This window comes from Bos indicus x Bos taurus, chromosome 10, assembly GCF_003369695.1.
Source record: "Bos indicus x Bos taurus breed Angus x Brahman F1 hybrid chromosome 10, Bos_hybrid_MaternalHap_v2.0, whole genome shotgun sequence".
In the NCBI taxonomy this organism is placed as follows: domain Eukaryota; kingdom Metazoa; phylum Chordata; class Mammalia; order Artiodactyla; family Bovidae; genus Bos; species Bos indicus x Bos taurus.
Genome location: NC_040085.1, coordinates 39,106,959 through 39,128,580, shown reverse-complemented (window position 1 = coordinate 39,128,580; position 21,622 = coordinate 39,106,959). Strand labels below are relative to the sequence as shown.

The window sequence follows — 21,622 nt, the reverse complement described above, 5'->3', positions numbered from 1 at the left end:
TGGGAAAGATTGAGGGCAGGAGGAGAAGGGGACGACAGAGGATGAGATGGTTGGATGGCATCATCGACTTGATGGACATGGGTTTGGGTGGACTCCGGGAGTTGGTGATGGACAGGGAGGCCTGGCGTGCTTCGGTTCATGGGGTCACAAAGAGTAGAGCACGACTAAACGACTGAACTGAATCAAACTGAAGGAGCATCAGGGGGCTTCCCTGGTATCTCAGTAAAGAAACCACGTGCAATGCAGAAGAACTAGGTTTGATCTTTGGGTTGGGAAGATACCATGGAGAAGGGAATGGCAACCCACTCCAGTATTCTTGCCTGGAGAATTCCATGGACAGAGGAGCCTGGCAGGCTATAGTCCATAGTGTTGCAAAGAGCTGGACATGACTGAGCAACCAACACTTTTACTTTTTTTTTTTCCACAAGGAGTCAGAGAAGAAGGTCTCCAAGACTGGAGAGGGGCGGGTGATCAGTGTCTCCTGGGAGCACCACAGGGAGCTGCAGGGTTCCAGAGGGCATGGTGTGAGGCCCCCAGAGAGGTTATGACTCTGGGAAAGCCTTCCTCCCCACTGCCCCTGGACCTGGGCAGGGTTATGAACTGTGGATGCTGGTGACTGTGGGTGTCAGCAGTTACCATAACATCCTGGAGGTGACAGGCCTGCTCCTAGAAGGCCCACTCCTTGCCTGTACGACCTTCAGGGTGGGGAGCCCCCAATCCTGACTGAGCTAGGGTTTCCATACACTCTCAGGGATACAGGTTTGAAGTTAGATTAAATGAGGGGACTTCCCTGGTGGCCCAGTGGCTAAGACTCTGCACTCTCCATGTAGGGGGCCTGGGTTCAATCCCTGGTCAGGGAACTAGATCCCATATGCTGCAACTAAGAGTTCCCACAACTAAGACCCTGCATAGCCAAATAAATAAATAAAAATTTTTTTAAAAGTTAGATTAAATGAGATGCCAAGAAAATAAAGAACTGGGAGGTTCCTTGCATACCTCCCTCATGAGGCAGTCTACTCTCATGATCTGGCCTGAGGGACAGGGATGTCTGGAGATCCCCCTTCTAGAGAACCAGTTTGCCCTCCTCCAGGGGTCTCCTGGAAAGCATCTTTACCATGAAAGAGGATTGCTAAGGACAGGACTTTCTGGTGTCCAGGTGGTCTTGTGAGGAAGACATCTTTAAGCAGGGTGAGTTCATCGGAGACTAGGGAAAGCTGAAATCAGTCCCTGGTGAAGGGAAAGGGGTTGGGGGTGGTGGTGGGTGCCTCAGCAGTGTGAGTTGAGGGTGGGGTCAGAGAGGAGAGTCCCAGGAGAGGGTACAAAAGAAATAACTGTATCTCTAAGACATCTTCAATAGCCTGACTCTGGAGGATGATGGGAAATTCATCTCTGGGCAGAAGCCCTGGTCCTTCTTGCACCTTGAGGGCATATTCAGCTTCTTGCCAATGGCTGTAGGCCCTGCACGGGAGACCAAGCTCAACCAGCAACATGCCCACCTGTTGTGTAATGGTGATTCACCTTGTTATTTCACTGTGAGTCAACAACTCATCTACCTCAGTTTTGCGAAGTAACCAGTGATACTAACAAAACCTCGCATAAGGGTGCTGTGAGCTCAGCTATCAGGACATAATAGACACCTCTGTGTAAACAGGCAGGGCAGGGGTAGCCTCCCTGGAAAGGGTTAGCCAGCGTCCCAGGCAGGGGTTCTTTACGTATTTATTTTTTGGCTATGCCAGTCAGCATGCAGGATCCTAGTTTCCCGATCAGGAATCGAATCTACGCCCCCGTAGTGGAAGCACAGTCTTAACACTAGACCACCAGGGAATTCACTAGGGGTTTTCAAAGGGAACAGAAGACTCAACAAAATCTTCACACAGTTTACCAGTTTATTTGTCCTAAATAAATACAGTCTGAGAATATCCATACTCCCACAAACAATGCCCTTCCCAAAAGAGCAGCTTAAGATATAGATGCACATTTTTGCAGCGCGTGTTCTCAAGTTAGGCTCAGGACGGTGTTTGTCCTGACTTGTGCAGGACTGGATCTGGCTATGAAGACTCCCCCCAGGTTCCCTTCTCTGCTTCAGAGCTGAGTCCCCTGCTAGGACCCCTACAGCCTGTTCCTCCTCTTGGAGCACCTGCTGCCTCTCCTCTCTGTGTGGCCCTGTGGCCGGCCGCTCGCAGAGAGCTCTGTCCTATATCACCAGATACCACCACAGGCCCCATGCCAACTCCTGACCCTGGAGGCAGCTCGCCCAGGACAAGGGGAGAAACTGAGGCACAGGGCAAATGGATGGAAAGCCGGCTGGAGGCTGAGAGCCCCTGACAAAGGAGGAAAGGGACACTGACCATCCTCCCCCTGGGATCCCCCAGGGCCTGGTTCCATAGGGAGCAAGAGGAGGGACGAGACCACCCTTTGTCTTCTCTTCGCAGATCAAAGGTTCGGGTCCACGTTCTCCTGGTCTGAGGTTCCTTCCTCATCATCTGGGGACTCCTATATCAGAGCCAGAGAAACCCACTCATGGGCTTGTACCATCCCCTAGAGTCACAGCTGGGGAGCCAGCATCTCCGTCCTGCCCTCGCCTCCAGTGGAGCCAGAGGAGGCTATGCCACCCCCACCCTAGTGTTTTTGGCCTTCCCTTCCTCTTAGCTCCCAGGCTACCCACGGCCACATTCTGCCCACCATTGGGTGACTCCCTCTTACCAGGCTGAGGGCCCTGTCCCGCCACAGGGTAGTATAGAAGCTCAGCACGCGGGGGTCACAGCGAACCACCATGGGGTCAAAGTCCAACACACGGAGGCCCTGCAGGCTGCGGGCCCGGGAAAGGGCCACGTAGGCCTGGCCGCTGGCAAACACACGGCCCAGAGACATCTCCACACAATCCAGGGACATGCCCTGGGGCAGGGAGAGACAGGACTGGAGCCACCTCAGCCTGTATTCACTTGTGCCCAAGAAGCTGACCCCACTATCACCAGCCCAGCTATGGCCCCTGATCTCCTCACCCCATTCATAGCGTCTGAGCCAGAGAGACAGGATGACTGGTGTCTGAGTAAGGGGGTGTCCAGGAAATACGGATCCAAGATAAGAGCAGAGGGATAAGGGTGAAAGGAAAGAGCTCAGGTCTGGGTCAGACAGGCATGGAAACGAGTCTTGCTCTGCCTGGCACTACATGTATGACCCTGGACGAGTCACTTAACCTCTCTGACTTTGGTTTCCTCTTCTGTAAAACAGAAGTGATTCTTACAACTATACCTCACAGAGTGGTCATAACATATTAAAATTAACATATCCAATAGTGGCTCAGAAAATGGCAGGAGAGGAAAGAAGGGAAATATATGTGTCCAGGAAAGAGGCAGGATGGGAAATGTACTAAAGAAAGGTTTATTCTACAGCTGGTCTGGAACCTTCCATCACTCCCAAGGCCTTTAAGACCCCCACCCTTCAATGTGCCCAGGCGTGTCCTGCCCCCTCCACCCTGCCCTGCTGCCACCCCCTGCACTCACCTGGCTCTTGTGAATGGAAATGGCCCAGGCCAGCTGCAAGGGCAGCTGCTGCCGGCTGAGGAGCTGGCCTCCAGTGGTCTGCACCGTCCAGCGGTCAGCACGGATGACCTCGGTGACTCCACACAGGAACCGTACCTGGGGCAGCCCTGAGGGAGGTGCGGAGAAGTCTCACCTTTCATTCCCACGTCAGGACTCCAAGGTGAGACCTGTCCTCACCTTTCCACAGTAGCCTTTTCCTCCATAAGCTAATCCTGGGGCCCTGCTGCGAACCCGAGCAGTGGGACTGCTTCCCCACCACTTACCTCTCCCCTCGGCCTCGAACCCGACTACCACCCCTCGGGCACCATTCACCAAGCCCCGAGACACTGCCAAGTTCTTCACCAGCATCACCTGCGAGGGAAGGGAAACGGGAAGCATAGAGAGCCGGGCATCCCTACGCCTGGTCTCAGCTCCAGGCATTGCTGTGAGGCTGGGGGTTGTCATGGAGAGGCACTGAGTCCACGGATCCCTGGAGCAAGCTGCTTTATTTCCCTAGGTTTCCCCCTTGTGTCAAAGGAGAATGGCATTTGCTCAGTTTGCCTTAGAAGGAGAGGATAAAGAATAATAAGATGACAGGGCTTTGACAATGACCATGTCTATTACAGGTTGTTTATGAACCGCAGTCTTGAGCGATAGCCTTCTTCCAACCACTGTGCCTGAAATTTCCCCTGGGGTCCTTTGAAACCTAAGGAAAGGCCCCCATTTGGCTACCCTCACTCTCATGGAAGGAAGGAGAGACTCAATATAGGGTGCACTACAGAAGACAATTGTGTGCAATAGGTATTTTACTCTGCATTTATTTATTGATATTTTTGGCTGAGCTGGGTCTTTGTTGCAGTGCATGGTGTGGAGCATGAGCTCTAGAGCAGGTGGGCTCAGCAGCTGTGACTGGTGCTCTCTAGTCGCCGCGCTCAGGCTTAGTTGCCCCGTTGCATGTGCAATCTTAGTATCCCGACCAGAGATGGAACCCTCATCCCCTGCATTGAAAGGCAAATTCTTAACTATTGGACCACCAAGGAAGTCCCCTTCTCTGAATTTAGAGATGAGGAAACCCAGCTCCAGCAAAGGAGAGTGATCTGTCTAAAGCAACACTGCTTGGAGCGCCAAGTGGGAGAAGAGGGCAGCAGTGGAAAATAGAAGACAGGAAGGTGGGCGGGAACAGGAGGGAAAGAGTTTATTGTGGCCACAGGTGGGTCTTCTGGCCATGGAGCAGCCTGTACAGAAGGGCAGGGGTCTGGGAGGACCCACTTCCCACTCACCTGGGCCCCCAGCTTTAGCTGAAGGAGCTGGCTAACAGGACACTGGGCATCCAGGGTCCGGGCTTGCTCAGGGTCACTGTCCATGGCCTCAAAGCTGTGTATTTCGCCTGGGGAAAGAGTCGGGCAGACAGACCACAAGTCACTGACTTGTGACTCAATTTCCAAAAAACCGCACATTAGCCCAGGGCCTGGGGGAGGCAGTGAGGACACCTCAGGCCTAGCTGGGGCTCTGAAGTCAGAGGCCTGTTCAAGTCTCAGTGTTTACTGGCTGAGTCACTTTGACCCAGAAAAGGTCACACCTCTCAAAGTCACAATTACATCCGCAGATGTAGGGGACTTTTTGGCCGTAAAGGCTAGGGACCAAGATATTCAAATGACACCAAGGGTCCAGGCTGCCTGGAGTGGGGGCAGAGAGGGGGGAGATGTCTGCCTGATGGCCTTTTCTAGCTGGTCTGGCCTAGCTCCAGCTCTCAGCTTACCTGGTAGTTCCTGCAGCTGCCTCTCATTGGTAAGGGCCACGTCATCCTGGTGGGTGCAGAGCCTTGTGGCCACAATCCCATCTCGCCCCACCTTGTGGGCAGCTGTGGCCCGGAGCTGGCGGGTGACTTCATCTGAGCACCTGCGGAGGCCAGGTTATCAGGGCAGAGCTGAGCTGAACACCAGGGTAAGTGGAGCATGTGGCCCACATGTAGCCCACGTGTCAGGCCATGGACCAGGCCTGGGGACTGGACGGGGCACCAGGGCAAGATTTGCTGGTTCCCAGGCTGGCCAACTTGTTTCTTCCTCACTTGGACCCCAGACATGGAGCAACGGTGCATGACTGTGATCAGGGGCAGGCACCCTTCCCTATGTCTGTCCTCTGATTGGAACTAGTTGCCCTCCTGAGGAAGTTGGATCTGATGAGTGAGCACGGGCCAGAGAGTTAGAGATGCAGACGAGGCTCTGAGGTTGAGGCTGATGCCCTGTAATACTGGCACCCTATCATCAGATCACCCTCCAGGCTACAATTTTCTAGTCCCTTGCCTGCTGCCTTACAGGAAAAAAAAATCTAGCCTATGTTTCTATTTTCCCCATTTCAAGCCTTCCTCCTGGGGAAGACTGGGTGCTGCAGCAACTCAAGTGGGAGGAGGGGGCAGAAGTTGGGACCATCTCTGACTGCTCTGCCACTCAGCCTTCGTCTTGTCCCTGCACTGCTGGTGTGTGCCACGCACTTTCCTACCTGCCTCCTGGAAAGCCCCTCACCACCACCCATCCCCAGTTTGACTTGGGTCTCAAGGCCCAGCTCTGGCTCATTTCTTCTGCCCCCTTTGGCCTCCTTTCCACTCCCGTGTTAGAGCAGTTGTAGCATCTCAACCTTATGTCCTTGCTAGGGTAGGATCACATCTGCAACCTCTCCTCCCACACCAGTTGACCCCATGGACTCTAAGAGTAGAAGGAACTTGGGTTTCAGCATCAGACCCGAGTGCAATTCCAGCTCGGCCACTTATTAGCCATGACTCTGGGCAAGTCACTTCATCTCTTTTGAACCCTAGTTTCTGCATCTATAAAATGGGAGTGTCTCTATCTGCCTGAAATGTACTCTGTGCCAGGCCCCGTGCTGGCTGATGCTCACAGAGTGACCGTCTCGTATGGGGTCATGAAGCACTTCTCCCCCTTCTCTGGGTCCCTGTGCTCCTCTCTGATCCATGCTTGGATCCTCATCCAGTGGCCCCTTCTCTCTTCACCAGGCCCCACCTGCCCAGCCGCACAGCTTGCAGCAGAGAGATGAAGGTCTTGTCTGTTTGCCTCCACACCTCAGTCAGTTCCAGGGTCACTGGGACACACCTCCTCCAGCTCTTGGCCTGGTGGGAGCAAGGTGGGGGGGTCAGGGAGCAGAGCAGACCCCCATGGGGGTTAGGGCCAGAGGGCAAGTGGTACCTGGAAGCAGAACTGCGGGAGCTGGGATCCCTTGGTTACAGGTGGCAGCTGCAGGAAGTCCCCACAGATGATGAGCTGGATCCCTCCGAATGGCTTATTCTGCTGCCGGACAGCTCTGGAGAGGAGCACAGGGTGCTCTAGGGGCTGGGGTGGTTGGGTTCCACCCAGAAGACCACCAGAACCTAGTCCTCACTGCACATACTGACCTGGCCACGGCCTCCAGCTTGTCAAACAGGTCCGCTTCCACCATGGAGATCTCATCAATGACTAGCCGCTGGCAGTTCAGCCAACCCTGCCGCACACCGGGCCGCTGGGCCAGGGCCACACACTGGGCCAGGGGAGCCTGGCCTGAGCCAATACCTGTGAGGGACACTATTCAGCCTGGGCTGAGATCCCAGCACTGTCTCAACCCTGACCTCCCCTCCCTTCCCACCAGCCTGGCTTGCTCCCAGTTTAAACCCCAGGAGCTCTCACTTACCTGCAAAGGCATGGAGGGTAGTACCCCCGATGTGGCAGGCTGCCACCCCAGTGCTGGCAGTGGCCACAGTGCCCGTGGGAGGCAGTGAGCCCAGGATACGCTTCAGCAGGTAAGACTTCCCCGTCCCTGGGCAGAGGGCAAAGTCAGCACCACTTCTCCTGCATCCCAGCACACCCCTGTTCTCCCCACACCCACTCTGCCCCACCACTACCTGCACTTCCAGTGAAGAAAATGCTCTGGCCTTTCAGGACAGCCCTCAGGACAGCAGCCTGTTCCTTGGAAAGCTCTGGTTTGGTGGGGGGCAATCTCAGCCTCTTCACAGGCAGGGGCCACCTTGTGACTTCCTGGGGGGAGAGGGCTGTCTCAGGACCTCCCCACATCTCCTCGGCATCACCCCCTCCCTTCTTGGTCTGGTAGGTAGCCCTTTGTGTCTCTGCTGGCTTCTCTCCTTGGAGCCCTTGGGCAGCCTTGGCTCAACTGGAGATCTTGACAGTAACCACAGGGGTCCAGGTCTCTCCCTGAGGAAGGGATCAAAGCTGGATCTCCACTGACTCTGGGTATCACCCCTAAAGTCCCCTGTCTGCAGGTCTAGATTCTCCTCAGCATCCTCTCCTGGGTTCCCTAACTCTCCTGGTCCTCCAACCCATCCTTTGTTCTCGCAACTTTTCCTGTCACAATCTGTCTCTTTGACCTAAAATCTCCTAAGCCAAACCCTGCTGAGCCAGGGCCCCTTTTTGCCCCATCTCCATCTTCTCTCCAGCTTAGTCTCAAACCCCTGTGGTTTGTGATCCATCTTTTCCAGTTTGTGAACACTGTCACATCCACCAGATTTTGTCCCCCAACACCTCCCCCGCATCTGATTGGACCTGTGGGCTGCCCCTAACACAGCTGATCACTTTATTCTCTCCAAAACCTCCTCTCCTCCTCAAGGAGGACCTCATTCCTACATTTCTGAAGCACCTTCTCTGCTTTCTCTTTTAACGTGACCTAAGCGCATTTTCCCTATTCTCAATCTCAAGGATTGCACTATGAGAAACACAAGCACAATTCCCTTATTTCCGTTAGTCTCAGAAGCCTGATGAATATCTCCTCTGAAGTAATCAGCAGCCATCTCAAATACCACCACCATCTTCCCCCTAAACTTGGGCTTCCTCAGTCTCTTCCATCTCCCACTCCCCAAGGCGACCCCCGTTCTCCGATGTCCTCACGGTGCGGGGCTTGGCTCCCGCCCGAGGTTCCGTGGGCCGCTTCACCGGCGTGGTATCCGTGACCCGGGTGGCCGCCGCACGCCGCAACTCCTCGGGCTGCACGGGGCTGATGCTGATGAAGTCGCGGGGCCGCGGGCCAAGCAGCTGCGTGCGGGCGGAGGCCGGCCCGGGACCCGGGGCCGCCGCCAGCTTGAGGCGCAGCGTGTGCAGGAAGCGGCGCAGGCGGTCCGGGGGGCAATCGGAGAGCAGCAGCTGGACGGCGCTGGCCCGGGGAGTGCTGTCGGCGGGGAACCGCAGAGTGCTGCGCCCGGCTGCAGCGAAGCGGGTGAAGAGGCGCGCGGCGCGCACGGGGAAGCAGCGTGGCCGCCCAGCGGGCCCAGGCGCCTGCAGCCTCAGCATCAACTCGCGGCGCTCGTTACGACCCAGGCTTAGCTCCGCGGTGCGTAGGGACTGGCGCCTTCGCGGCTGCCCACCGGGGCTCAGCTCCTCCACGGCCACACGGCACCGCAGTTCTCCGTCCTCGCATTCTGCGGCCGCTGCCTGGGTGCCCGAAAGCATCGCCGCCGCCTCTGCAGGTCTGCAAAAAGACCGGAGCACAGGCGTCACAGGGACTCAGGGGACATCATAGGTGGTACAGAAGTCTGGACAGGGAGCCCAGTCAAAGCCACAAAGGGTCCCAGGGCTGTCACTGGTAACACAAAGAGGTCACGGAGACTGTAAAAGCACCCTGGGGGCAAACAGGAAATTCTCCTAGACATTTCTCTCCCACACAATAATTTCCAGAGCTGCGGATGGGCAACGTCAAGCGCACCAAGGATTGGGAACCTCTGCTGTCCGACAAGAGCCACAGAAGAAGGGAGCCCCTGAACAGAAAAGAAGCTTGCTTCTAAGAGACCCAGGGCGGGCACGGGAATCTTGAGTCCTCTCTGCAAGGAAGGAGGAGACTCACTTGTGGAGGTAAGCAGGACTGAGATGTATGTTATCAGCGCCTTCCCTCTCCCAGCTACGTTCACTGGTTTATATGCAGCCAAGCTAGTGTCACTATTTCCCATGTACAGAAGTGGAAAACAGGCTGAAAGAGACCACAACGGCTGGTAGGAGTCAGGGATCGTGGGATTCGGAAGCTCTGGTGCTTCCCATCTCTAAGGTGGGGTGGAAGTGAAATTATTCGGCTACGGAAATAGCGGAGGGACCCTGGCTTCCGGGAACCAGTCCACGTGCCGTCTGATTCATTCGTATGCACCCTCCTGGCAGGGACCCCTTGAAGAAGAACATTCTGCCTCCCACGTCTGGGATCAGGTGGACACTCACTTGTGCCAGCACTCGGACGAACCAGTTGAGACAAGTCGGCCTGCAGGCAGTAGTAGCACACTGGAAACTTTCAAATTCTGGGAGTAGAGAATCATCCTATCACCTGCAGGAGCTTTAAATTTTCTAGCCAATCAGAGAAAGCGGACGTGACAAGGGGCGTGTCTTTCTGTGCCTTTCTACCCTCAGAGCTTGGGCTGTACCAATAGCACGCCAGAGGAAGGAGGCTTATTGTGGTGGCGGAGCATACCAAGTCGCGCGGACGAGTGGATGTAGTGGGAGGGGACGGAGACTGCAGCTGGGCCGCGCGTGGATTAGTGTCACCAATCGCGTCTCTGAAGATTTATTTTCAAGACCTTGCCTCCAACACAGACTTCCTCCCCTCTAGCCCTCACACAGCGGCTGAACTTGGCCTTGGGTAAGAGCTGCCTCCCATCTCTGTTTACACTCACGGGACCTTTGTCCATTTCTGGGCAGACCGCCCCCCAGCCCTTGCCCCCTGACCGAGACCTGCTGCTCCCGCTGCCCCCACCCCCAGTTCCTTCCACGCTTATCGGTCTTTGTGTCATTTTACTCATTTGTCTGTCCCATCCGTCTGAGACACATCAGTGAAGAACTGAGACCTGTGACCAAGTGCTCAGAGAGTACAAGTGAAGTGAGCGAGCCTCTGTCTTCAGGAATGCGTATCCCTCTCATTGCACTGAATGCATAGGGAATTTGTTTTTAATTTTCTTTCCCCTCATTAAATCTTGGAATGACTAGCTAGAAGGTATCTTACAGGTGAGTCAGCTCGCTCATTTATTCAATTGCCCACATTTTTCAAATAAGGAAACCAAGGCTCCAGGTGTCACATAGCTTATAGATAGCAAAACAAACCCTGGAAGCCAAGTCTAAGCCTGTTAGTTTAACTACTACACTACTCTGCTCCCAGAGAGAGAGAGAAAGAGAGACAGAGGCTGGTCTAACCTGGTGAAGGGAGTCCAGGCCTGAACTGGAATCTCAGCTCCTGAAAGGCAATTTGTTATGCCAGACCTGCAGGTTTGATGTTTCCTTAATGTCTCTAAGCAAGTTTCCTTAATGTCTCAAGCCTTTGTTTCCTTATATTTAAAAATGGAGAAAGATGAAAATGTGATGATTGCATAACTATGACTATACTAAAAACCATAAAATTATTTGCTTTAAATTGTATGGTATGTGAATTGTATCTCAATAAAACTGTTAGGAAAAAATAAAAATGAAAAGTATTTTTCCTCTTAAATGTTGTTTTGACACATGACTACTAGTGGCACAGAAAAAAAATTAGTATCACTGTTGTAAGCAGAATAATGATACCCCCTCAAATATGTCTACATCCTAATCCCCAGATTCCTTTTGTATGTTACTTTACATAGCAAAAGGGACTTTGCAGATGTGATAAATTAAGGATCTTGACATAGGGAGACTACCCTGGGTTGTCTGGGTAGGCTCAATTAGGATTCTTATAAGGGAGGCTAGAGAGGGGAGATGTGATGAATAAGTGGACATGTGTGTCTTTGTGTGTGTGTGAAAGAAAGAGAGAGAAAGGCTGATTTGAAGATGTTACTGCTAGCCTAGAAAATGGAAGAAAGGGCCATGAACCAAGCCATATGGGATACAGGTTTCTTGAAGCTAGAAAAGGCTAGAGGAAGTGGGTTCCCCTCTAGATTCACCAGAAGGAACACAGCTCTTGATTTTAGTCCAATGAGACACATTTTAGGCCTCCAGAACTGCAAGATAATAAGTTTGTCTTGTTTTAAGCCACCAAATTTGTGGTAATTTGTTACAGTAGCTATAACAATAAGAAACAAATACAATCACGAGCTAGAAAATGAAAGCTGGGATTATGAATGTAAGTCTGTGTCTATTTCCAAAGCCTATGTTCTCTCTGCCCACTACCCTGTGCTCAAAGTAGGCCCAGCACACTCACACAGCCTGCTCCCTTCTCCCTTCTCTCTGTGTAGTATCCCAGACTGGTTCTAGAGAAAGCATGGAGACTTCCATACGTATTTTACCCCAGTATTTTTTTCTTCTGGACTCACCATGCAGCTTGCGGGATTTTAGTTCACCAACCAGGGATCTAAACCAGCCTCTTGGAGTGAAAGCCCCGAGTCATAACCACTGGACTGCAAGGGAATTCCCTCAAGATTTTTTTTTTAATTGTAAAATATACGTAATATAAAACTCACCATACTATTTTTCAGTATACAATTCATTACCATTGACTGCATTCAGATATTGTATAACCATCACCACTATTTCCAGAAAAGTTTCATTATTCTGAAACAGAAACTTTGTACCCATTAGACCAGATATCCTGGAATGTGAAGTCAAGTGGACCTTAGGAAGCATCACTACGAACAAAGCTAGTGGAGGTGATGGAATTCCAGTTGAGCTATTTCAAATCCTGAAAGATGATGCTGTGAAAGCGCTGCACTCAATATACCAGCAAATTTGGAAAACTCAGCAGTGGTCACAGGACTGGAAAAGGTCCGTTTTCATTCCAATCCCAAAGAAAGGCAATGCCAAAGAATGCTCAAACTACCGCACAATTGCACTCATCTCACACGCTAGTAAAGTGATGCTTAAAATTCTCCAAGTCAGGCTTCAGCAATACGTGAACTATGAACTTCCAGATGTTCAAGCTGGATTTAGAAAAGGCAGAGGAACCAGAGATCAAATTGCCAACATCCGCTGGATCATGGAAAAAGCAAGAGAGTTCCAGAAAAACATCTATTTCTGCTTTATTGACTATGTCAAAGCCTTTGACTGTGTGGATCACAATAAATTGCGGAAAATTCTGAAAGAGATGGGAATACCAGACCACCTGACCTGCCTCTTGAGAAACCTGTATGCAGGTCAGGAAGCAACAGTTAGAACTGGACATGGAACAACAGACTGGTTCCAAATAGGAAAAGAAGTACGTCAAGGCGGTATATTGTCACCCTGCTTATTTAACTTATATGCAGAGTACATCATGAGAAATGCTGGGCTGGATGAAGCACAAGCCAGAATCAAGATTGCCAGGAGAAATATCAATAACCTCAGATATGCAGATGACACCACCCTTATGGCAGAAAGTGAAGAAGAACTAAACAGCCTCTTGATGAAAGTGAAAGAGGGGAGTGAAAAAGTTGGCTTAAAGCTCAACATTCAGAAAACTAAGATCATGGCATCTGGTCCCATCACTTCATGGCAAATAGATGGGGAAACAGTGGAAACAGCGGCAGACTTTATTTTGGGGGGCTCCAAAATCACTGCAGATGGTGACTGCAGCCATGAAATTAAAAGACACTTACTCCTTGGAAGGAAAGTTATGACCAACCTAGATAGCATATTCAAAAGCAGAGACATTACTTTGTAAACAAAGGTCCGTCTAAGCATATTCAAAAGCAGAGACATTACTTTGTAAATAAAGGTCCGTCTAAGCATACTCAAAAGCAGAGACATTACTTTGTCAACAAAGGTCCATCTAAGCATATTCAAAAGCAGAGACATTACTTTGTCAACAAAGGTCTGTCTAGTCAAGGCTATGGTTTTCCCAGTAGTCGTGTATGGATGTGAGAGCTGGACTATAAAGAAAGCTGAGCGCCAAAGAATTGATGGTTTTGAACTGTGGTGTTGGAGAAGACTCTTGAGAGTCCCTTGGACTGCAAGAAGATCCAACCAGTCCATCCTAAAGGAGATCAGTCCTGGGTGTTCATGGAAGGACTGATGTTGAAGCTGAAACTCCAGTACTTTGGCCACCTGATGCAAACAACTGACTCATTTGAAAAGACCCCAATGCTGGAAAAGATTGAGGGCAAGAGGAGAAGGGGATGACAGAAGATAAGATGGTTGGATGGCATCACCGACTCAATGGACATGGGTTTGGGTGGACTCCGGGAGTTGGTGATGGACAGGGAGGCCTGGCATGCTGCAGTTCTTGGGGTCGCCAAGAGTTGGACAGGACTGAGCAACTGAACTGAACTGAGACAATAACTCCCATTCCTCTGTCCTCAGCCCCTGACACCCCAAATATTTTATTCTGAAAATATATTCCAACATGTACAGAAAGATTGAAAGCCTTTTCCAGTGAACACCATATACTTACCATCAAGATTCTACAATTAATATTTTGCTGTATTTGTTTTGTGTGTTAGTCGCTCTGCCTGACTCTTTGCGACCCCATGGACTATAGGTTGCCAGGCTCCTCTGTCCATGGAATTCTCCAGGTAAGAATACTGGAGTGGGTTGCCATTCCCTTTTCCAGGGGATCTTTGCAACCCAGGGATAGAACCAAGGTCTCTCGCATTGCAGGCAGATTCCTTACTGGCTGAGCCATCAGGGAAGTATTTAACACATCTATCCATCCCCACATTCATCAATCCATCTTTTGTGATGCAGTTCAAAGTTGCAGACAACAGTATATTTCACATCTAAACACTTCAACATGCATAGAATTAGCTAGAGTTTATGCTTAACTTTTTAATGCAAACTTTACATATAGTGAAATGCACAGATTATACAATATGTATTCTTGTGTGTATTGGCGTTTCACTCATCATGATTTTGAGATTCATCCATGTTGCTGACTGTATCAGTAGTTTGATCCTTTTTAGTGCTGAGTTGTGTTGCATTTTATGGATATACTACAGTTTATCCATTTTCCTGTTGATGGATATCTGGATTTTGTGGTATTTATGCTTTATTTTCTGTTGGAAAAATACCTAGGTGAAAAATTGCTGAGTCTTGGAGTTTATATTTAGTTTATATGAAACTGCAAGAGCTTTTCCCAAAGTGGTTGTCTGCCCACCAGGTTAACAGTGAGTCCTTGGACAGAGGAAAGCTGGACACCGCTTGGCGACGGATTAACGGTCCTCAGGCTCCGCCCTCCTCCCCGCCCCAGCGCCACGGGTCTTCAGCTGGATCTTGATTGGCTGATGAAGGAGGGAGGCGGAGGCAGAGGAATTGCTCACATCTGTGACCCGACTTCCTCCCTATCGGCTTTGTGCAGCTTTTGCATCCGCAGGTCTTCTGCTCACTGCTGCCGCCGCGGGGTCAGTTCCAAGTGAAGCGCAACATTGCTCCCTGGTCTCCTCGCCTAACCCAAAGCCTGGTTTTAATGCAAGCTGTCTGGAGGAATGGATTTTCTTCATTATGACATTTCCTTCTCCAGCACTCTCTCTGTTCATCTTATCTGCTTTCTCCCACTTGGCGGTCTCAGTCCAGTCTCTGACTCACAAATAATGACATCAACACAGAACGGGGTGGTTTACTAATTGCACTGTTAGGCGTTTTCTCTTTTGGTATATAAAAGAGCCAGCGCTTCCCCTTTATGATCCTTTCTCGCCGTGCTCTCTCCACCTTTACAGTCCTAGGCTTACACAGTCTTGCAGAGGAGCTTGAAAGGGTGTTTCATGGTCTTCCAGCTTACGGAGCACGAGTTCACCTCGCACTGCTGCTTCTTTGGGGCAGCTGACACTCATTTTATTGAACCTCCGGTACAGGTGATTCTGATTCTTCCTTATTAAAATACTCTCAAGTTCTACAACACACATTCCCTCATTTTTCCTACATACTGGCGGCTTGATGTCATTCTCCTTTGCTGATCCCTTTTCCTCAGGCAGCCCTCTCAATGTAGGAGAACTTTTTTTTTTTCCCTCCTGTTTTATCCAATCCCACGGATTATTAGCTACATGTTGATTCTCAATATTATGACCCCCGCCTGCCCTTCTCCTCTGATCTCCAGACCATATTCATTTGTCCTCCTGATGCTATCTCCACACAGATGCCTAAATGGCATGTTAAACTCACTCTCTCCAAAACAGATTTTAATCTCCTCCTCCGTGATACCTCAGCTGGTAAAGAATTCCCCTGCAATGCGGGAGACCTGGGTTCGATGCCTGGGTTGGGAAGATCCCCTGGAGAATGGAAAGGCTATTCATTCCAGTATTCTGGCCTGGAGAATTCCATGGACTGTACAGTCCATGGGGTCACAAAGAGTCGGACATGACTGAGCAGCTTTCATTTTCCAATACCATATAAACTTGTTTTTCTCTTGTCTTCATCTCTATAAATGGCACCTCCATTTTTAGCTCGAGTTGAAAACCACACCATATTCTTGATCCCTTCTTCACCTACAACATCCAGCTAACCATTGAAAAATATTGTTTCCACCTCCAAAATGTTTGTTTTGTTTTTTAAAATTGAGGTATAGTTGATATAAACAAAATGGAAATGAAATCTACGTACTGGGAGAAAATATTTGCAAATGATGCTACTGACAAAGGCTAACTTTCCAAATATACAAACAGCTCTTACAACTTAATGACAAAACCCCCGAAACAACCCTATCAAAAACTGGGAGGAAGATCTAAATACACGTTTCTCCAAAGATGACATACAGCTGGCCAATTGGTATATGAAAAGATGTTCAACATCACTAATTATCAGATAAATACAAATCAAAACTACAATGAGGTATCGAACCAGTCAGAATGGCCATAATTAAAAAATCCACAAACAACAAATGCTGGACAGGGTGTGGAGAATGTACACAGTTGGGGGGAATGTAAATTGTTACAGCTGAAACTGTTTGGGGTTGTTTGTGTGTATGGGGGTGGGCTCCAAAGAGCTGCCAGTACCATAGCCCTTTATGTCTCAGTGCAGAAAAGATTTCATTGAGAGGCAGAGTGATAGATAAGAAGTGATTTATTACAATAGGATGCTTGTCAGGCTTACAAGCAGGCGGACGAGGGCATGCTGCTGAGAACTTACTGGCCTACAGTTTTACAATCAAAGGAAAAGTAGGGAGGAGGAGAACTTCTTTGTCACTCTTGAGTAGACGTCATGATTCCATCATTAGCTTCTCCTCTAGGGTGGGCAGGGGAATTTTCTTGTCCCTATATGGTCATGCTTTACATGTCCAGAGAACATGTCCTAGGGATCATTAACTTATTGAGTTCACTGGGCAGTATGTGTCTCATGCCACCATTGTTTTATTATTTGGGGCATGTCTCATGCTTTTGTTGCATAATTTTGTTGCTAAGCAAGGCTGCTTGGTTTGTGGCTAAGCAAACCTGCTCACTTTAGTAATCATTAACTTCCAGGGGTCTCCTATATTTTTTCTACCTACAATCCCCTGGTGGAATTAACTATTTAATCACCTACTTTATCCTTTTACTCTGTCCTTATCAAAATCACTATGGAAAATGGAAGCTGTACGGAGGTTCTCTATACAGTGGTTAGCAATCTGCTGTGCAACACAGGGGACACGAGTTCCATCCCTGGAACCCACATGCTGTGGGGCAACTGGGCCCATGAACCACAACTACTGAGCCTGTGCTCTAGAGCCCATAAACCACAGTTGCTGAAGCCTACATGCACTAGAGACCGTGCCCTGCAAAAAGAGAGGCCACCTCAATGAGAAGCCCATACACTGCAACTAGAGAGTAGCCCAGCCCTTGATCAGTGCAAGTAGAGAAAGCCCAAGCACAGCAATGAAGACTCAGTGCAGCCAGAAATAAGATAAATAAATAAATAATTTTTTAAAGTATCACTGAAATGTATTTTAAAAAATAAAAACAAAAAAACACTAAAAATAGAGTTACCGTATGATCCAAAGAATCCCACTCCTGGGCATATATCAGGAGAAAGCTCTGATTCAAAAAGATACATGAAACAACAACAAATCCCCAGAAGATATATATACACCCCAATGTTCATAGCAGCACTTTTTACAATAGCTGAGACATAGAAGCAACCTAGATGTCCTTCATTAGTTGAATGAATAAAGAAAAATTTGAAGTATAGTTGATTTAAAATGTTGTTTCAAGCATAGCAAAGTGATATATATATATATATGATATCCTTTTTCAGGTTTTTTTCTATTATAGGTTATCAAAATGTACTTTGAATCTATTCATTTCCCTCCATCCCCACACCACAACCTAGAGTTAGCAGCCTGTCAGATCTCCCCTGGATTACAGGATGCGTGCGTGCTAAATCGCTTCAGTTGTGTCTGACGCTGCAACCTCATGAACTGCAGCTCACCAGGCTCCTCTGTCCATGGGATTCTCCAGGCAAGGATACTGGAGTGGGTTGCCATGCCCTCCTCCAGGGGATCTTCCTAACCCAGGGGTCAAACCCGAGTCTCATGCATTGGCAGGCAGATTCTTTACCACCAGTACCACCTGGGAAGCTCCCTGGATTAGAGCAGTTGACTCATAATCTCTCTGGATTCCTGGATTCTGCTCTGTCCCCCCTACAATCCTTTCTCCAAACAGCAGCAGGTGGGATCTTTTCAAACACGTAAATCAGATGTTGCTACTGCTCCAGTTAAAGGCTTTCAATGCCTTCCTAGGCTAGTCCTCCTTACCATAGCCTGAGGCCAACTCTCTCCCTTTCTTCTACTGTGACCTCAAATCTTCCACTTTCTTCTTCTATTTAAAGATTTATTGATTTAATTTATTGACTGTGCTGGGTCTTCATTGCTGCTCACGGGCTTTTCTCTAGTTGCCATGAGCAGGAGCTACTCTCTAGTTGCAGTGGATGGGCTTCTCATGGCAGGGCTTATCTTGTGCAGCAAGGGCTCTAGGCGCACAGGCTTCAGTTGCTTGTGGTGAGTGGACTCAGTAGTCGTGGCTCGCAGGCTGTAGAGAACAGGCTCAGTAGCTGTAGTGCATGGGCTTAGTTGTTCCTTGGCATATTCGATCTTTCCAGACCAGGGATCGAACCCCTGTCCCCTGCTTTGGCAGGCGGATTCTCAACCACTGGACCACCAGGGAAGTCCTACCACCTTCTTCTTTACTCACTGTGCTTCTGTCACACTTGTCCCCTTTGTGTTCCTTGACGACCCCATGCCAGAGTCTTTGCGTTTGCTGTTTCTTTTGTATGAAATACCGCCCCCCTCTCCCCTTTGCCTCTTTTTGGGACTTTCTCTTTCTCATCTTTCATGTCTCAGCTGAAATTTCCACTCTGTGGAAAGATTTCCCCCACCACCACTCACACCATATCTAAAATTACTATTTTATTACCTGTTTATTTCCCTTAGAAAACATTCCACATTGTGTTGTTATCATGGTCATTTGTTTATTTGCCTATCATCACTCTCTTCCGGCTTTAAGAGGGCAGAGATCACCCTTGTCACATTATGGCTTTGTGCCCTGTGTTTAGAACAGTGCCCGAGACATGGTAACCTCTCAACAGATATTATTGAATGGATATTTATCAATGAATAATGAAGCCATTCTCTCCAAGTCCTGACCCTCTATCTCTACTATCTCTTGAATCTGCTTCTACCATCCTTATAAACCACTGGCCTGTTTCCAGCTCCATTGACTCCAACCTGGATTTCTGTGACAATCTCTGACCCAGTGGGTCTCCATGTCTCTCTTGCCCTGTCACCATTCTTCACATACTAGTTCTCCATTTTTTTTGTTGTTTTTTAAAAAAATTATTTTTAATTGAAGGATAATTGCTTTCAGTGTTGTGTTGGTCTCTGACATACATCAACATGAATCAGCCATAGGTTTATATATGTCCTCTCCCTCTTGAACCTCCCTCCTAACACCTCCCTTCCCACTGCTTCTAGGTTGTCACAGAGCCCTGTTTGAGTTCCCTGAGTCACACAGCAAATTCCCACTGGCTATCTATTTCACACATGGCAGTGTATATGTTTCCATGCTACTCTCTCCATTCATCCCACCCACACACAACAGTTCCAAAAATAAGGTATTAATATGAAAATCCATGTCAGATCCTGTTTCAGTGTTTCAGCAGCCCCCAGCTACTTGCAGGAAAATTTTCTAGTCTCTCAGGTCAGTATTCAAGGCACTCAGTACTCTAGCTCCTGCTGCCTTCTTGGTGGCATCTTTCTGAACTCCCCACCACCATCACACACAAATGACCACAGACACCTGCCTACAGTCCCCTAACAAGTCAGGGTGTTCTACAAGTTCTCTTTGTGAGACATTCCCACTTCCTAAATTCCTGCGACTCCTCCTCTGCCCCCATCCATCTAACCCTGCTAGAATACAGCTTAGTCACTCCAGCCCTCTGGAAACCAGCTCTTAGCACACACGGTGTACCCCTTCTTAGGACTTGTCTACTCTCCTACTGATTCATACCTCTCCAATGTAGGGCCTAGGCTTTTGAATAGCCTGATCACACAGTGCTGCCAAAAGACATAATTTAGTAGAGAGCACAGACTCTGGAGTCAGGTGAGGTTTGAATCCTCCGGCCACGACTTATCAGTCAAGTGATCTTATACAGGTCTAAGCTTTGGATTCTTTTTTTTTTTGTCTGAGATGAATCTTTGTTGCTATGAGGGCTTGTCTCTAGTTGTGGTGGGTAGGGGCTACTATCCAGTTCCAGTGTGAGGGCTTCTCATTGTGCTGGCTTCTTTTGTTGCAGAGCACGGGCTCTAGGGCGCAAGGCTTCAGTAGTTGCCACATATGGGCTCAGTAGTTGTGGTTCCCAGGCTCTAGAGACAGGCTCAGTAGTTGTGGCACACAGGCTTAGTTGCTCTTTGGCACGTAGGATCTTCTTGGATCAGGGATCAAACCCATGTCTCCTGCATTGGCAGGCAAATTCTTTACCACTGAGCCACCAGGGAGAAGACTCTTGAGAGTCCCTTGGGCTGCAAAGAGATCAAACAAGTCCATCCTAAAGGAAATCAGTCCTGAATATTCATTGGAAGGACTGATGCTGAAGCTGAAACTCCAATACTTTGACCATCTGATGCGAGGAGCTGACTCATTGGAAAAGACCATGATGCTGGGAAAGACTGAGGGCAGGAGGAGAAAGGGACGATAGAGGATGAGATGGTTAGATGGCATCACCAACTCAATGGACATGAGTTTGAGCAAGCTCTGGGAGTTGATGATGGACAGGGAAGCCTGGAGTGCTGCAGTCCATGGGGTGGCAAAGAGCTGGACACGACTGAGCTGAACTGAACTGAGTCACTGGAGAAGCCTCTAAGCTTTGAATTCTTGATCTGTAAAATGAGGATAAAAATTCTGTCTATTTCATGGATGGGAACCTACTTTTGTGAGGATTAAATGAAATATATGTGAAGAGTTTAGTACAGTGAGCAGATACCGGAGGTGTCCTAAGTTCTTCTGAGTGAACATACAAATGCCAGGATGATGTATTGGAAAACATACCGCTTCAGAGGCACTCAGTAAACTTTGTTGATCAAATGGCACACATGCAAAACAGACTCCATCCCTTCCAAGGCCCTAGACTTTCAATGACATCCCATTGCCCTGAGGTTAAAATGACCCTCAAGGTCCTCACTGTATGGAGCTCTGTCTTCTTCTCCAGCCTGGTCTCCCTACACACACACACGCACACACACACACCTGTTTCCTGCCTCCATACCATTGCTCACATTGTTCCCTCTGCCTGGAATGCCATTCTGTCTTAGTTTTGGTGCCCTTCCTCTGTGCATTTTCCCTCACATTTAACACGTAGTTTTCTCTGTTTACATGCCTTTCTTTCCTGATAAAGGCCAAGGACACTTGGTCCTTCTGTTATCTTCCAGCCATTAGTGTGGGGCCTGACAAATAATCACGGCAAATAAAATCTTCGTGTTGAAAGAATGTGTGTAGTGTGGAGGCAACAACTAGAGGGACAGCATAGGCTGGATGGGGAAAAACTGAGACCAAAGTGGTGATCAGTGACTTACTTTCAGTAGCAACAGAGATGACTGAATTTCAGAACTGACCTCACTCCCACTCCACCCCCACCATGAATTGCTTCTGTGCAACCACATGAATTCCCTAGGGTCTCTGATCTCAGGCAAATGGAACCTGAGTTTCTAGATACAGGACCTTCTGAGTCCTCAGGCATTGGGTACACCAGCTGCACAGTTCTGCAGGTTGAGGGACTTATACCATGTGGTGGCTTTAA

At 49.2% G+C, this 21,622-nt stretch overlaps 1 protein-coding gene across 1 annotated transcript; it reads right to left on the bottom strand.

Moving 5' to 3' along the window:
- Positions 1–1,868: 1,868 nt before the first annotated feature.
- Positions 1,869–9,781, bottom strand: PIF1 (PIF1 5'-to-3' DNA helicase). The gene is made up of 13 exons (XM_027553756.1): positions 9,716–9,781; positions 8,405–8,981; positions 7,408–7,540; positions 7,197–7,322; positions 6,925–7,078; positions 6,719–6,833; positions 6,536–6,642; positions 5,281–5,420; positions 4,802–4,908; positions 3,806–3,893; positions 3,504–3,649; positions 2,704–2,895; positions 1,869–2,493 (listed from the first exon to the last, which is right to left on the bottom strand). Exons 2-13 carry the CDS (start codon positions 8,960–8,962, stop codon positions 2,434–2,436), a joined length of 1,926 nt encoding a protein of 641 aa, XP_027409557.1. The 5' UTR covers positions 8,963–8,981; positions 9,716–9,781; the 3' UTR covers positions 1,869–2,433.
- Between the last annotated feature and the right edge of the window lie 11,841 nt (positions 9,782–21,622).

Excerpts from the sequence above, each read along its gene's own strand:
- PIF1 (XM_027553756.1), bottom strand. The coding sequence starts at position 8,962 with ATGCTTTCGGGCACCCAGGCAGCGGCCGCAGAATGCGAGGACGGAGAA. Across the intron at positions 6,834-6,924 it reads AAGCTGGAGGCCGTGGCCAG|AGCTGTCCGGCAGCAGAATA; the intron begins GTCAGTATGTGC and ends GCTCCTCTCCAG. Across the intron at positions 6,643-6,718 it reads TCCCGCAGTTCTGCTTCCAG|GCCAAGAGCTGGAGGAGGTG; the intron begins GTACCACTTGCC and ends TGCTCCCACCAG.